This window comes from Petaurus breviceps, unplaced genomic scaffold, assembly GCF_028583685.1.
Source record: "Petaurus breviceps papuanus isolate PSGF00001 unplaced genomic scaffold, PetGlider_PUasm1.0 90842, whole genome shotgun sequence".
Taxonomy (NCBI): Eukaryota; Metazoa; Chordata; class Mammalia; order Diprotodontia; family Petauridae; genus Petaurus; species Petaurus breviceps.
In genome coordinates, this window is record NW_027187358.1 from 5,649,527 (window position 1) to 5,664,315 (window position 14,789).

At 40.1% G+C, this 14,789-nt stretch overlaps 1 protein-coding gene across 2 annotated transcripts in view; it reads right to left on the bottom strand.

Moving 5' to 3' along the window:
* Positions 1-14,789, bottom strand: part of THADA (THADA armadillo repeat containing) — a 460,437-nt gene that overhangs the window by 201,580 nt on the left and 244,068 nt on the right. For both annotated transcript variants that reach the window (XM_069071596.1, XM_069071597.1), the window contains exon 29: positions 7,497-7,665. In XM_069071596.1, coding sequence (XP_068927697.1) covers positions 7,497-7,665 — 169 coding nt within the window. The remainder of the gene's footprint in view (positions 1-7,496; positions 7,666-14,789) is intronic.

Below are 14,789 nucleotides of genomic sequence, written 5' to 3' on the forward strand. Positions count from 1 at the left end.
ACCTGCCTTTGAGGTTTTTCTCCCTATTTGCTTTACTGAAAAGTACTTGTAAACTGTGTTGGCTTGCTTTCTAGATTTTGTTTTGCTTTGTTTTTTTGCTTACTTTTTTTCTTCCTCCTTCAATTTTTATCAGTTTTCCCAAACCATGTTTCCTATAATGAGGCTTCTTAATGGAATTCTTTTTCCTGCCGTACTAGACCAGCATTGAGATGAGCCTAGTACCACTGTGCCCTCTCTCCTATATTCTGATGCTTGTTCTCTGTTCTCTCCAAATAATGGGTATGCAACTATTAAGTGATAAGGGTGACCACATGATTCAAACAGGCAGCTAGGTAGAGTGTAGCGGATAGAGCACCAGGCCTGGAGTCAGGAAGACTCATCTTTCTGAATTAAAATCTGGCTTCAGACACTCCCTAGCTGTGTGATTCTGGGAAAGTCACTTAACCTTGTTTGCTTGAGTTTTCTCATCTGTAAAATGAGATGGAGAAGGAAATGTCAAACCAGTATGTTTGCCAAGAAAACCCCAAGTGGGGTCATTAAGAGTCAGACACAACTGAAAAATGACTGAAGGACACATATGACTCAAGCCACAAGCTGACTCTAAGAGGCCCACTGTAGCTGGGCCTTTTTTCCACCTTTCTTGAGTCCAACCCATCTGTGCTTTGCCATTCCCCACCATTCAACAACCGTCAAGTGGTCTCAGTCTCAAGATCTCCTTTTCAGTGATTCCTCTTGCCAATACTGCTGAGGCATTAACTGGTTTCTAACCTTCTCTATTACCTTGCCCAATGTCCTGATGTGTTTCATCCTGTTTTTGATTCCCAGCTCTATCCTGACAGCTGGCATCTGGCCTGATCCCAATTTTTTTCCCCCAATTTATACTCCTGGTCTTTGATTTCTTTCTCTATCTCCATAATTAAATAGTATTCATGGTCAGTGGTACCACCTACCTAGAGCCTGGCAGAAGGTGTGTCCATTATAAATGCTTTGCCATAAGCTTGGTCTCTAGGAAATGCTCTTTTACCAACTTAAGGGTTCAAAAGAAATGCTAAAAGAATCATCAGCTGGTGCTCAGACTCCTGGGATGGGGCTTTCTGCATTTGCTTTTCTTTCCCTCCCTCCCTCCCTCTCTCCCTTTCTCCCTCCCTCCCTCCCTCCCTCCCTCCCTCCCTTCCTTCCTTCCTTAGAGACTTTTAGGTTATTTCTCTAAAAAACAGATACAAAGACTATCCCAGAACCTAAATCTTTTCCAGCTTGGTTGAAACTACTGCAGCCTGTATAATTTTGGCACTGTCTTTAAGAATCTCTGTGCTTAGTGCTCTTAATGTTTTTGTGTGCCATTGTAACATTTTTTTTGTGCCATCCCTCTGGCACTCTGATGAAGCCTATGGAACTCTTCTCAGAATAACGTTTTTAAATGCCTAAACTAAAATAAAGAGGATTACAATGGAAATTGTTTATAATGAACTACAGCTATCAAAATACAGCATGTCCCAAAAGTCTTATGCAGTTTTAAGCTTTAATAGCTATTAAACTTAGTGCAGTTTAATAGCCTTAATTAAAGTTATTAATAGCCTTAATTATTAGCTTTTATAGCTATTAAAGCTTAAAACTGCATAAGACTTTTGGGACACCCTATATTTTTTTAAAGGTCAGAGATCCAAGGTTAAAAATCCCTGCTCTATAGTATGATGAGGAATAGAACTTTGGTGGAGGTAAGACATGGTAATAGATACATTTGCTGAAAAAGAAAGGATAGAAGTAAGAAGAAATGAGGTGAGGTATTTTGTATACATACATATATACATAACTATACACAAACCTATGTGACTGTATATGTGCATGGACATGTATATAAATAGATATGTATGTATGTATTTGAGTGTGTATATCTATTTTTTTAAAGGTGCCGCAGGAGACACCAAAATGTGGACGAAGAAGAGGAATCAGAAAGAATCTTTCCTCATAATCGCTGGCAAGCCTTTTACTCAATGCAAGAGACTTCTTTTGAATTCAACTATGATTCCTTCCTCCGGAGCAATAAGTAACCTAGTAATATAAATCCCCAACATGAAGAGCTCTGGCAATAAAAACAGACTGCTAATTCTACTTAAAAGGCAACATAACCTTGCCAGTGTTGTCGTAAAATGAGGTAATGTCCATGGCGCTTAATGAGCCTTTCTTTGAAATTGTACATTATTTACCACCAGCTCACATGAACTTGCTGCATAATCTCACCTTTTCTAAAGCATGTTGCTTCAATTTCAATGGTACAATTACGAAACTTTTTTTAATGTTTAAAAAAAAATGAATCCCACATGTTCTTATTTTTTTTTTGCATGTCCTACAATTTGAGTCTGTTTTCTACATTCCCGGAAAATTAAGAGATAAGCACATTTCTTGTTTTCAAGGTATCCTACTTTAGAAATACTCTAGAGTTTGATTTATTTGTGTAAACATTTTTCATGGAAGTCAAAATGTGTAACTCAAGAAAATCTCCTGTTAAAGAATTTGTTATTCTGGTTAGAAAAGGACTGCCTGCTTCTTCAAAACTAACCATTTTCTATTTACATAGCTGGCTATGAATATCCCTCCTGGTGAGAGTCCTGTTCTTTTCCATACTGAACTTAGCCTTGGCAGGTGTGGAGCCCCAACGAACTTCAAAGGTAGCTTTGCATGGGAAAGGAACATGCTGCTGTCTTCCCCTTCCATGCACTAGCATGGGCCGCTCCCCACTCCTGGAGGTACTCTCACAGCATGTCAGCCATTTAAACCCTTCTCTTCCTTCAAGTCTGAGTTCAGGTATTACCTTCCTCATGGACTCTCTTCCAATCTTCCTTTCCCCTCAGCAAACAATATCCTCTCACTTATCAATTTTTTCTGGAATACTTAGCCTGGATTTCTCATTTGCCCCTGCTGAATATGGCTTTATATAGAACCTATACAAGAAATTCCTCTATTAGATTCTTAACTTCTCGCAGGCAGGAACTGTGTAATTTTTCATCATTGAATCCGCAATACCCATTCACAGTATCTTGCATCTAGTCTTTCCTTAATAAATGTTTTCTGAATCAAGTTCCTCACCCCCCTCTCCAACTTTAAAATCCTCTCCCCTTAGATTTACCCACAAAGAGCAACGACAGGACAAAAGAAAATGATCACACTTCTTGTGACATCTGAATGCATATGCACCAAAGTATTTTCCCCTTGTCTATGATTTTATTTTATTTTTCCAGTTGGGGTCAACTGCTTCTGATAATGACAGTACCAATTATGATAACTTCATCTTTGCATTGGATCTTGCCCTTGTCTTATCTTAAGTATTAGCTTCAGTTCTGGGCACCGTGGTTTTAAAAGAACACTGGAGACTATTCAGAGGAGGATAATCAAAGAGTAAAGCCCCTTGGATCTATGCTTTATGAGGATGCAAGAATTCAGGGTGTTTAGCCCGGAGAAGAGCTGAGGTGGGAGGAACATGATACTGGGACATTCCATAGCTCACAATCAGGAAACATCACAAGCAATATTGTGGTTAAAAGATGGGCCTCTCTCTCAAGGTGAAACACTGCACAGTTTTCCAGAGGCAATCTGGCTTCTTCTCTTCTTCTTCTTGAATTCTGGGGCTAGATCATTCACAATCCATACACACTATCTGACTAACACACACACACACACGTACACATATGTGCATGTACCCACATGTATTTGTATATATTAATATGTATCTGTATATACACGTGTGTATATGTGCATACATATGTATATATGTATGTGAACATATACACATGTACACACATCTCTCTCTCTCTCTCCATCTGGATTACCCAGTCAGCTATATATCATAGTCTGGACAATAGGCATTAACAGAATCACAGAATTTTGGAGTTGGAAAGGACCTCAGTAGTAATTTAGCCCTAACCATATACAACAGGAATATCCATTATTATGTATGGGGCAGGTGTATATTGAACCTCTGTTTGAAAACTTAAAACAAGGGTGAGCATACCACCTCTTAAACTCATCTCATTTTTGAACACTAGACATCACATCCTCCTGAGTTTTCTCTTTTCTAGGTGAAATATGTGCAGTTCTTCAACAGTCCCTCATATGACACGGACTCCAGGTTCTTCACCACCAAGATCCCCTTCCCCTCCTCCCAATCCTTTCTAGCATATTAATGCCCTTAAATGAAACTAAAAACAGTAATTTCTGAACTGAAAGAGTCTGTCAGAGTTTATGTGCTTCTGGCATAGCCCTTTAAGAACCCAAGGTCACCTTCATGCCATGATGAGGCACTAGACTAGTATTTATGGAAATAAAAATAATAGGATAGAAATGATTATCTCACATGCATTCAGTTATTTTTAACTTTTCAAGTGTTTTTACATTTGTATTTCCCATTTATCAAGTCATGGGGATTCATTCATGTGTAACACAGGGACAGATTTATAAACTATGATGCCTTGCTGCTGTTGACTGTTTCCAAAATGTTGGCAGAATTCCGAAAAACAAACAGGTGCCCATGATTTCTGCCGGGTCACTAGGCAGAGAGACTCCTTCATTCAAGGGATTAAATACTTGAAGAGTCGGCCCCTACTCCCTGTGATTACACCAGACTTTTGGTCCTTCTCCACCTTCCAAGTCTACAGCCAGCACAATATCTATGTATATGTGTATATATGTCTTCATGTATGCACATACATGTCACAGCCCAGCCCAGAAGGCCCTCAGTCAGAATGTCCTCATGGCTGAGCTTCACAAGGATCTGCTGCTATCATTCCATTCCCATCACACGACCTATATACAGTTTCAAAGTCCTCTCTGTAATCAGCACTAATGAGAATTCCTTTTCTCCCCAAAAGAGGGAGAAGAGTCATAAGAGTGACCTCTTGGTACTTTGAATATTGTTTCACTTCTCTCCCTCAATGTCCTCATTGAAAAATCAGGTGAGAAGAGGGAAGAAGCAAGAACTAGTGGAGTAAGAAAAAATGGAAATGCTTAAAATTCATAGAAAAAACTCCTCACTGGCCTGCCACCATAACCTCTCCAAGTATAAAATATAATTCTGTTTAATATGGGCTCATCTCAGATCTCAACCAGGGAAAATTCATTACCAGAAGCACCAGAGGAATTATGTCATAGCACAGGCCAAGCCAACAAACATTCCTTAAGGGCTTAGTATGCAGCAGGCATTTTTGCTGGGGACACCAAAAAGGGTGAAAACAGTCCCTGCCCTCAAAAAGCTCACAGTCTAATGGGGGAGACTACATGTAATTGTTATATATACATAAGATAAAGACAGGGTAAATCTCATTTGCCTCAGTTTCCTCATCTGTAAAATGAGCTGAGGAAGGAAATGGCCAGCTACTCCAGCATCTTTGCCAAGGAAACCCCAAATGGGGTCACAAAAAGTCATACATAAGTAAAAATGACTGGATAGCAAAAAAATCAACAAATCAAAGATAATGTCAGAGGGAAGTCTCTAGGAGATTCGCCTAAAACAGAGTTAGGAGGCACAGACTAGGAGAGTGTTACAGCAAGGCTCCAGTGTATATGCTGTGAAGTTATTTTTATTTATATTACTAAAATACATTCCAGTTTCCACAGGTCATCTTCCAAGTCTCAAACTCCTTTGATTTATGAACACCCTAAGCAATGAGATATCAGTAGAAAGAGAACTGGGGGATGGGAAATGTTTAAGCTACTATAACAGCATAGTTGAATACAAAAGCCTTGTAAACAGTCAACTCTTCTCACTTAGGACTCTTCAGCCCAACCCTACAGGAAGAGCAAAAATCATGCAATTTATGTCAAGTCCATTAATTGCTCATTTGGTTCTCTTAGAACTGGTAAATAAAAACCATAAATGGACTGACACACATTCAAAAAAATTTTTTTTTATGCCATAGAGAGGGCAAAAGGAGAATGCAAGTTTGATTTTTACATCTGTGTGTATTATGGCTTACTGCCTCAGGGTAAACTCTCCCAGATGTGTATAAGAAGTTGAAATTCCTTGGGCCAAATTCTCATCCTAGGAATGATCCTCACAACTTCACATCTAACAGGAAGCTTGAATGCTCTACAAACATATCTATCTGATGGAAAAAAGAGAACTTGTTCAGTTATGAGTTCAATAAATTAGAATGTGAGGCTAGGTTAAAAGAAATGTAAAAATGAATACACATGGGTAATCTTATAGGATCTGAGATGTCAAAAATGGATGACACCAAGAACCATTCTTCAATAAATAAGTGGTCAAAGGTAATGAAATAATTATATGAAAAAATATTTTAAAAAACCCTTAACTGCCACATGAAAACATGTTCCAGATCACTAAATAGTAAGAGAAATGAAAATCAGAACAAGGGAGGTGGAAAGGCGACTGACTTAGCCGATGTGAGACAAAAGAAGAAAAGCAGAAAATGCACCCAGTTCGACAATCACAAGATTTCTTCATGAAGTCAAAAGTTTCCCTGTCATACCTTAAGAACATAAGAGAAGCCATCTGATGACTTCTACAGCCCAGAATTTGTCTTTGATAAGAATATTGATGAGCAATTGGTCTGATAAGTCAACAGTGAAAGCTGGGAATGTACTCCAAAGAGTCTACTTCCCCCCAGTAACTCAGGATGGAGATGTCATCATTAATTTACCTAAACTGCTTTTGAATCTGTTTCCAATTTCTACCATCGTCTGAGGATAACAAGAACCCCAAGTATTTAAGGGAGCAGCTCCCTCATTATATCCTACACTTATCTTGCTAGAGCATCCATTAGTCTAGCATTCTGTGATTTGGCAACCATGGACTAGGAATGAGGAGCCCTGGGCTCTAAATTCAGTTCTGTCATTTGTGACAGTGTAAATCACTCACCTTTGGCTGGAGAGAGTCATCTATCAAATGAAGGGGTGGTACTTTACTTAAGGTGCCATCCAGCTCTAACAAACTATGATGTGTCCTCTCTGTCCCTTACAAAATCTCTTATGGATTTTGGTCATGTCTCCTGTCAGCTTCTTACCACAGTACAGAGTTCTAGTCTTTTTAGTCTATACCCACATAACATACTCCTCCATAAAGGGGAACATTTCAACTGCCTGTCTCAGACCATGAAGTCTTTCCTGAGAATGTGGAAGCCACACTGGCACATGGCATGCTAGGTATTAGCATGCCACAGTTTTGTAAAAAAAGGAGAATTATTTCCTGACAACAAGGATCTGCTATTGTTGGCCTTTCTGGTCTGAGCAGCACATAAATCTGCTGCTTTTCAATGATATTATATCCTTTATTTGTTCCCAACGTCTAATAAAAGATGTGGCATCTTTATCGCTTAGAATAACTGAGGCTGGGAAGACAAATAGTCATCAACACTGGCTGAAATGGGATGGACTGTGCATCAGTTTTACTGGAGAAATAAGGAAAATAGAAGTATTTTGGCCCAGCCCATTCCATGGCAAGTTCTAGAAATAAGATACCATGGGTCAAGGTGTCTATTACTTACTTGTAAAAGCATCCCATGAACGTGGTTCTGCCGGATACACAGGTCTGTGCAGTTGGGTAGTTCAGACAATAGAGACTGAATAGTATTTGGGATCTGGTCAATCATGACAAATGGGACCAAGGCTCGGGCTGCCATTTCCCTGGAACGGTAGACAGCAGAAAGACCACACCTAAAAATGAAGAAAAATGCACTTTATTCATCAATCACTTCCACACCCATTGCACACCCATGGCGTATGTGTCTTCAGCTTCATGTGGATTGAGCTAGGCATGCCCATGGCTAGGGCGGCATCTATTTTCCTGCTTGGTACCACACCTACTACAGTACTGACACTTTATGAAACATGTCATTTCCATATCTATGATTATTATTGATGACTCTGTATTCATTATTTAAATGAAAGCAGTTTGATACTGTGGAAAATGCACTGGATTTGATACTGAATCTTGACTGTATCATTTACTATGTATGTGACCACTGAAGACCTCTAGGCCTCAGTTTCCTCATCTATAAAATAAAAGGGTTGCATCTGATGGCCCATATGGTCCTTCTAGCTCTAAATTTGTGATCCAAAGATATGTCCTACCATTATTATCACAAAGTGATAAACACAGAAAAGAGACAGAGAAAGCTATCAACAAATAGCTTATGTGAAAAAGCTATCAACAAATAGCACATTATAGGTGAACTCCAACTCAACCAAGAGATGAGTATTAGCTAATGGCCTAGAATGCAGCAGGCACTGTAGAGAGAAACAGTAAAGTATATAGCACATGCTGGAGATAAGACGTAAGCACGAGCAAAAGTAATTGAATAAAATATGAATGAGAAAAGTTTAAGAACCAGATAATTAGTACAGATCACAGTGACATGTCAAAAAACACAGCCTGAACACTTCCAAGTGAAGCCCAAATCAGTTTGACCCCACGGGTATAGATCATGGCTCAGAGGAGAGAGATGTTGTTGTGGGTTGGTCAGGAAAGGATTCATGAAGGGAGTGGGCCTTGTAGTTTTGGGATCTGAAAGATTGGTAGGATTTAAATAAGGGTGTAGAATTCATATGGGAAGTGAAGAACAGGGAAAGCATTCCCAGGAGTGGAAATGGGGTGAGTGGTATTACAGAGGCAGTCAAACACAAGGGAGGTTTGAGGGCCAACTGAGCATACCAGTCAGGAAGACAAGGCTTAAAGGATAAAGAGGGGCCAGATAAAGTGAAATGCCCTGAATGAAGGGCTAAAAAATCTAACCTTCATTCAGCAGGCAACAGGGAGCGATTTATGGTTTTTTAAGCTAACATGATCACAAATTTTGTGGTATAAACTCAAGAGGAAAGTACAAAGTGGCAGGGATATGCTTTCTAGGCAACAGGTAAGAGGGTAGGGAAAAATACCTGTACCATACAGCTTAGAACTGGGGCATCAGAATGGTGAGGTGAACTTTGAGGCTATTTTGTCCATCTTTCATGCCTCTGAGTAGACCCACACCTAAGTATTCTAGAAATAAGTGATCTATGAAAGTGAATGTAGCACAAAAACTCCTTAAGGAGGTAAAACTCCTTTAGGGCAGGGCCCACTTTGCCATCCTTGCCTTTTCCTCTTATCTTTGCATCTTCCATCCTGGGACATACTAGGTGCTTAATAAATGCTTATTAAAGGAATGAACCATAAAACTATGGACAAGCATTACCTTAGCACCTTTACAAAGAATGAAAGTCAACAGACAAGACGGATGGCCAAAGGGAATCTTGAGAATACTCCAACCTTAAGAGATCACAGCCATAATTATGTGCCAGAAAATCATCACAAAAAGAAGGAGGAATTCAGTATTACAAGTCCAGGCAACATAAATTGGGAAGGTTGGGGAACAAAAAGGCCATGACAAAATCATAAAATGCAATTTTGGAGCCAAGAATGTTTGTAAATGTTGGGAAAGACAATAGAGAAGAGAAAATCTCACTGCTTGATGGTTTCAAAGTTGATCTAATGTCAGAATTTTACTACCTGAACCTCAGGCTTCTAAGTCTCAGCAGACATGTCCTTGAAATGTATGGAAAGGAAGAAAATGATCTCGGATGGTCAGGGTTGTTACTTTTGCTGATTCTGCTGCAGAAACTCATCAGAAACCACTCCCCAGAGGTGCAGTGTATTCCTGGATCCAGGAGGAAGAGGGAAGTGAAGGGAATAAGCATTTATATAGTACCTACTATATACCAGGCACTAGGCTATAATATTTTACAAATATTATCTCATTTGATCCTCATAACAACTCTGAGGTAGGTGCTGTTATTATCCTTATTTTTCAGTTGAGAAAACTGAGGCAAAACTGAGTTAACTGACTTACCCAGTGTTCCATACTTAGTAAATGTCTAAGGTTGGATTTGAATTCAGATCTTCCTGATTCCAGGCCCAGTGTTCTATCTAGAGTCTTCTCATGCGACTTTCTCACTAGACAGCCATGTAAGGACCTTATTAGTCAAACCCAAAGGAAAAGGGAATCATGCTATGAGTTACAAAAAATAAAGATACCCAATCAGTCAGCAAGGCTCAGGCACTGCTGTAGGTGCTGGGTATGAAAGACAAAAATGAGATATTCACTGCTCTCAAGAGCCCTGCATTCTAGGAGGGGAAATAACATGTGCACATATAAACACGGGCAGATTAAATAAGCAATTCTTACCTTGGTAATTTGAGCACAAGGTGAAGTACATGGGAATAGGGGAGTGAGGACACTACTAGCCATGGGAATCATGAAAGGCTTTGTGTAGAAGATGGCACTTGGGCTGCATCTTGAAGGAAAAGCTTTTATAAAGCAGAGGTGAAGAAGGAGGACATCCCAGGCATGAAAGAAAGACAGCCGTTACAAAGGTACAGAGATGGAAGATGGAGAGCTGGGTTTGAAGAACAAGAGAAGACCAGCTGGACTGAACCCTACAGTTCAGGAAGGTACCTCCACACCTGAGCTGCCCTACCAAAATGAGGTCCTATCTATCTTCTTCCTTCTCTTTAAAAGTGGTCAATCATTGCAGTTGTGTCTGACTCTTTGTGACCCCATTTGGGACTTTCTTGACAAAGATGCTGGAGTGGTTTGCTATTTCCTTCTCCAGATCATTTTACAGGGGAGGAAACTGAGGCAAACAGAGTGAAGTGACTTGCCTACGATCACTAAGTGTCCGAGACCATATCTGAACTCAGGAAGATGAGTCTTTCTGACTCCAGGCCTGGCTCTCTATCCACTATGCCACCGAGCTGCCCAAATAATAGCTCTGTGGACACAGGATTATTAGGGAATATTTCCTGAATCACTAGCAGGAAAAACCCTGTTTCTCCCTATTACTAGATGCTAGTATACATCTCCAAGTTACTGGTGGCACCTGCTGTCTCCTGGCCTCCACAGCCTAACTACCAGGGTCAAACTCTGCTTCAGAGAATGTAACTCCAATGGGCTGGCCATATTGTTCAGATGCAAAACATGAGCTTGCCAGAGACTGTTTTATGGAGAACTCATACAGGGCAAGCATTCACATGGTTGTAAGAAGAAGCGACACAGGGATATCTCAAGGTCTCTCTGGAGAACTTTGGAACTGATTGTATGACATGGGAGATATTGGCACAGGACCGCTCAGTTTGGCATGCCCGCATCAGAGAAGGCGCTGTGCTCTATGAGCAAAGCAGAATTGAGACAGCTCAAAGGAAAGTCGGGATGTGCAGATTTGGAGCTTCTACCCCAAATGTTCACATGGACTGTTTGTGCCCAACTCGTGGTAGAACATTCCGAGCTCATGCTGCTCTGATCAGCCACAGTCAGACACACTGAAACTTGACGCTAGCGTAGTTATGTCATTTTGGTCCTCTTCAAGAACGAAGGACAACAACCAACCAGGTTCCTCATTTGTTAAATAAGGGTGCTAGGCTCAATGACCTCTCAGGTCCCTTCTGCTTCCAAATCTATAATCTCATCAGACTATGGTTCTACAGAGGCTTCTGTCACTGTGGTAACCTACACATTCCTTTGGTTACTGGGATATTGAAGATGAACTGATCAGACATACGGGTGTATATGTAGGCAGAGCAAGAAAAAAGCCAGTTGGTTAAAATAAGCCCATCCCCTCCCTTGATTGCCCAAGGCTGACATCAAGAGTCATATCAATACAAGAATGAAAATGGAAGAAGTCACAATAATATGGTAAAAAACCCCTAACTAAAACCTAAAAATATAATGGCCTAAATAAAAGTCCCTCATCCTGGGAAACTGGTGGTTCATGTGAAAATATACAATGGAGAGGTCAGCTCACACGAAAACAATTGCATTTGATCTAGCTTGGGGCCAATGGGGGGGCAGCTTTGGGGCAGACAAACTTAACATGAGGTCAGGGAAGCCAAAGCTTGCTGGGCCATCTAAATTTCACACAGAGCCATTAAGTTTCCTTCTATACTCAGTGAAGGGGATAGAACTCACACTGAAGTCTGATCATGGTGGAACACAAGGGATTTCTTAAGGGTCATCAAGAAGGTATTTAACAGTTTATGTATTTTTCTCACATTTCAGTTTTTTCTTTCACCAATGGCCAGCCAAACTTTTTGTCTTTAGCTGGCAAGAAGCAGTGAGATGTTTCTTTGAGTCCCATGAGAAACAACTCCATTTTTACAGAGAAAAGAAAATGCTTTCATTTAATTATACAATAACCTTAGGCCAGCACAAAGTCATTTGTCTGGAGCTTCCCTGACCCACCCCCACTCCCCTGACCACTTTGTACCGGAGTGTGTTTTATGTTAACCAAGGGGCTCTTGTATATAAATGTTTCTTTTCAAATACAAATAACTCTGACATCGTTACAGATGTTTAGTTTCCAATTAGCAGTAACTGTATACTAAAGAATGCCCTTCATTCTGCTCATGACCTTTTACAAATGATGATTTCCCAAAGGAATCTGGCATCCATACAGGAGAAAGAATGGAAAATGGGAAAGATGCCAACATTTTCTGCTTCCAGATACCCTTGTGCTAGGGTACTTTCCCAAAGCACACAAACCAGGTTAAAAAACAAAACATAACCTCTTCCAAAAGTAATGCAATTATCCCCTAAAGAGAAAGGAGGTCTTTTTAAAAAAGTAATGTAGGTAATTAAATAACATTCATGATGAGGAAAATATGAAATGAAATCTCAAACTCCTTTCTTCTGAAATTTGTTTAAAGAGAAGAATAAGTTATATCTAACATGAAAGGAAATAGACTTATCAGGTCAAAAGACATTCTAGGTCATAAACATTTCAACAGCTAATACTCCCTCCACCGGCCCCCCCCCCAAAAAAAAAAAATCAAACACAAGGCCAGATCCATTAAACTATTCTCTTCATATAAGCTAGAGTCCTTAAGAAACATACAATCATTCCAGTTCTAAACTGAACACAGAATCAAGACCCTCCAAACTAGGAGGGACCTTGGAGTTCACTTTGTTTACGACGTACCTGACCAAGAACTCCCCTACAAACATTCCTACAAGTGGTTGTCCAGTCTTTGCTTAAGGATGAGAAGAGTGCTAGAAACTACTACAAGCTCCCAAGGTGGCCCATTCACTTCTGGGAGCTGGATCTATTAGAAATTTCTTCCATACATCAAATACAAATTAGATTTCACTTTTATCCACTGCACCCAAGTCGAGGGCATAGAACATGTATAATTCACTTACCATGTGATTGCCCTTCTGGTACTTAGAGATAATGATCATATTCTCCTTAAATTTTCTTGCTTATGCCACCCACTCCCCCTAACCCCTCACCTCCTTTAAATGATTCTCATATGGCATGATGTCAGAGTCTCCACTGTTCTGTTCTCCTTCCTTTGGATAGTCTTGAGACTATCACTGACTTTCCTAAAATGTGCCACCTGGTGTAACAGAACACAATGCTCCCATCTAGATGGCACAATGAATAGAGTATTGAGTTTGGAGTCAGGATGGCCTGAGTTCAAATCTAACCTCAGATGTTTAGTGTGTGGCCCTGGGCAAGTCACTTCACTCCTGTCTGCCTCAGTTTCCTCATTGATAAAATGGAAATAATCATGGGTCTATCAGGGTTGTTGGAATGATAAAATAATTATATATAATCATGCCTTATATTATATATAACTATAATTATAAAAATAATTAAAAATAAAAATGTTTGTAAAGTGCTTTGCAAACCTTAAAACACTATAGAAAGATTGTTGTTGGCTCTAACTAGGACAGAGTTCCATGACATTCCCAACTTCATTTCTCCTAGATCCTGTGCTTATCAATACAGTCTAAAATCACAGCAGCTTTTTGGACTGTGTTACCCTACTGCTGACTCTTTCAGCCCACTAAAATCTCTAGATCTTTCTCAGACCATGCTTCCTTCAGCTTATATTTATGGAACTGACTTTCTGGAACCCAATTTTAAGACCTGACATTCCTATTCCTACCAAATTATCTTTTTAAGATTTAGCACAAGTCTAGCCTGCTGCGATATTTTTAAATTCGGTCTCTCATTCAGTGTGTAAGTTAGCCCTCCCGGATGTGTATCATCTACAGATCCGATAAGCATGCCATCCGTATCCTTTACACAAGTCCCTGACGACAATGCTGGAACAAGCACAAAGCCAAGGGCAGGCAGAGAGGGCGTGGGGAGCTGGGAGGGGTGCTGAGGCTGACACGGCAGCGGGGGGCTAGAGAACAGGGCTTGTTCTATGGCAGCCTGAAGGGCAGCATCACAGGGGTGGAGACCCCATTTACCCCTCATCTGCACTGAATCTTTCTTTTGCTTTCAAAGAAAATCAATATCTGATGACCACGAGACTAATTTTTAATTCTTTGGAGACCATCGTACTCCATGATTTACAATCATATACACAAAACACATATACCTATATATATATACGTATGTGTGTGTATCCATGTATACTTAGGTGACATACACACACATATAGCTGTGAATATGTATAAACACACAGTCCAACTAGACTATAATCTCCTTGAGGGCAAGGAACAAATCTTTATACTTCTTTGTAGCTCCCATAGCATCTCAAATCACCAGGTAAAGGGGGAGCACTGAGTAAATGTGTGGATCATGTAGTGGAAAATGGAGACAGTAGCTACGGCTGGTCTCCAACTCCGATACCTACTAGCTCTATGACCCTAGACAAGGCATTCAACGACTTGCTTCCTTGTTCGATAACATGGGGATATTTGCCCAGCCAGAGTTGCTGCTGGGGAAAATGCTTTCTAAATCAAGTTATAATTGTGAGTTATTATCATTATTGACCAGACCGAGAATTCCAT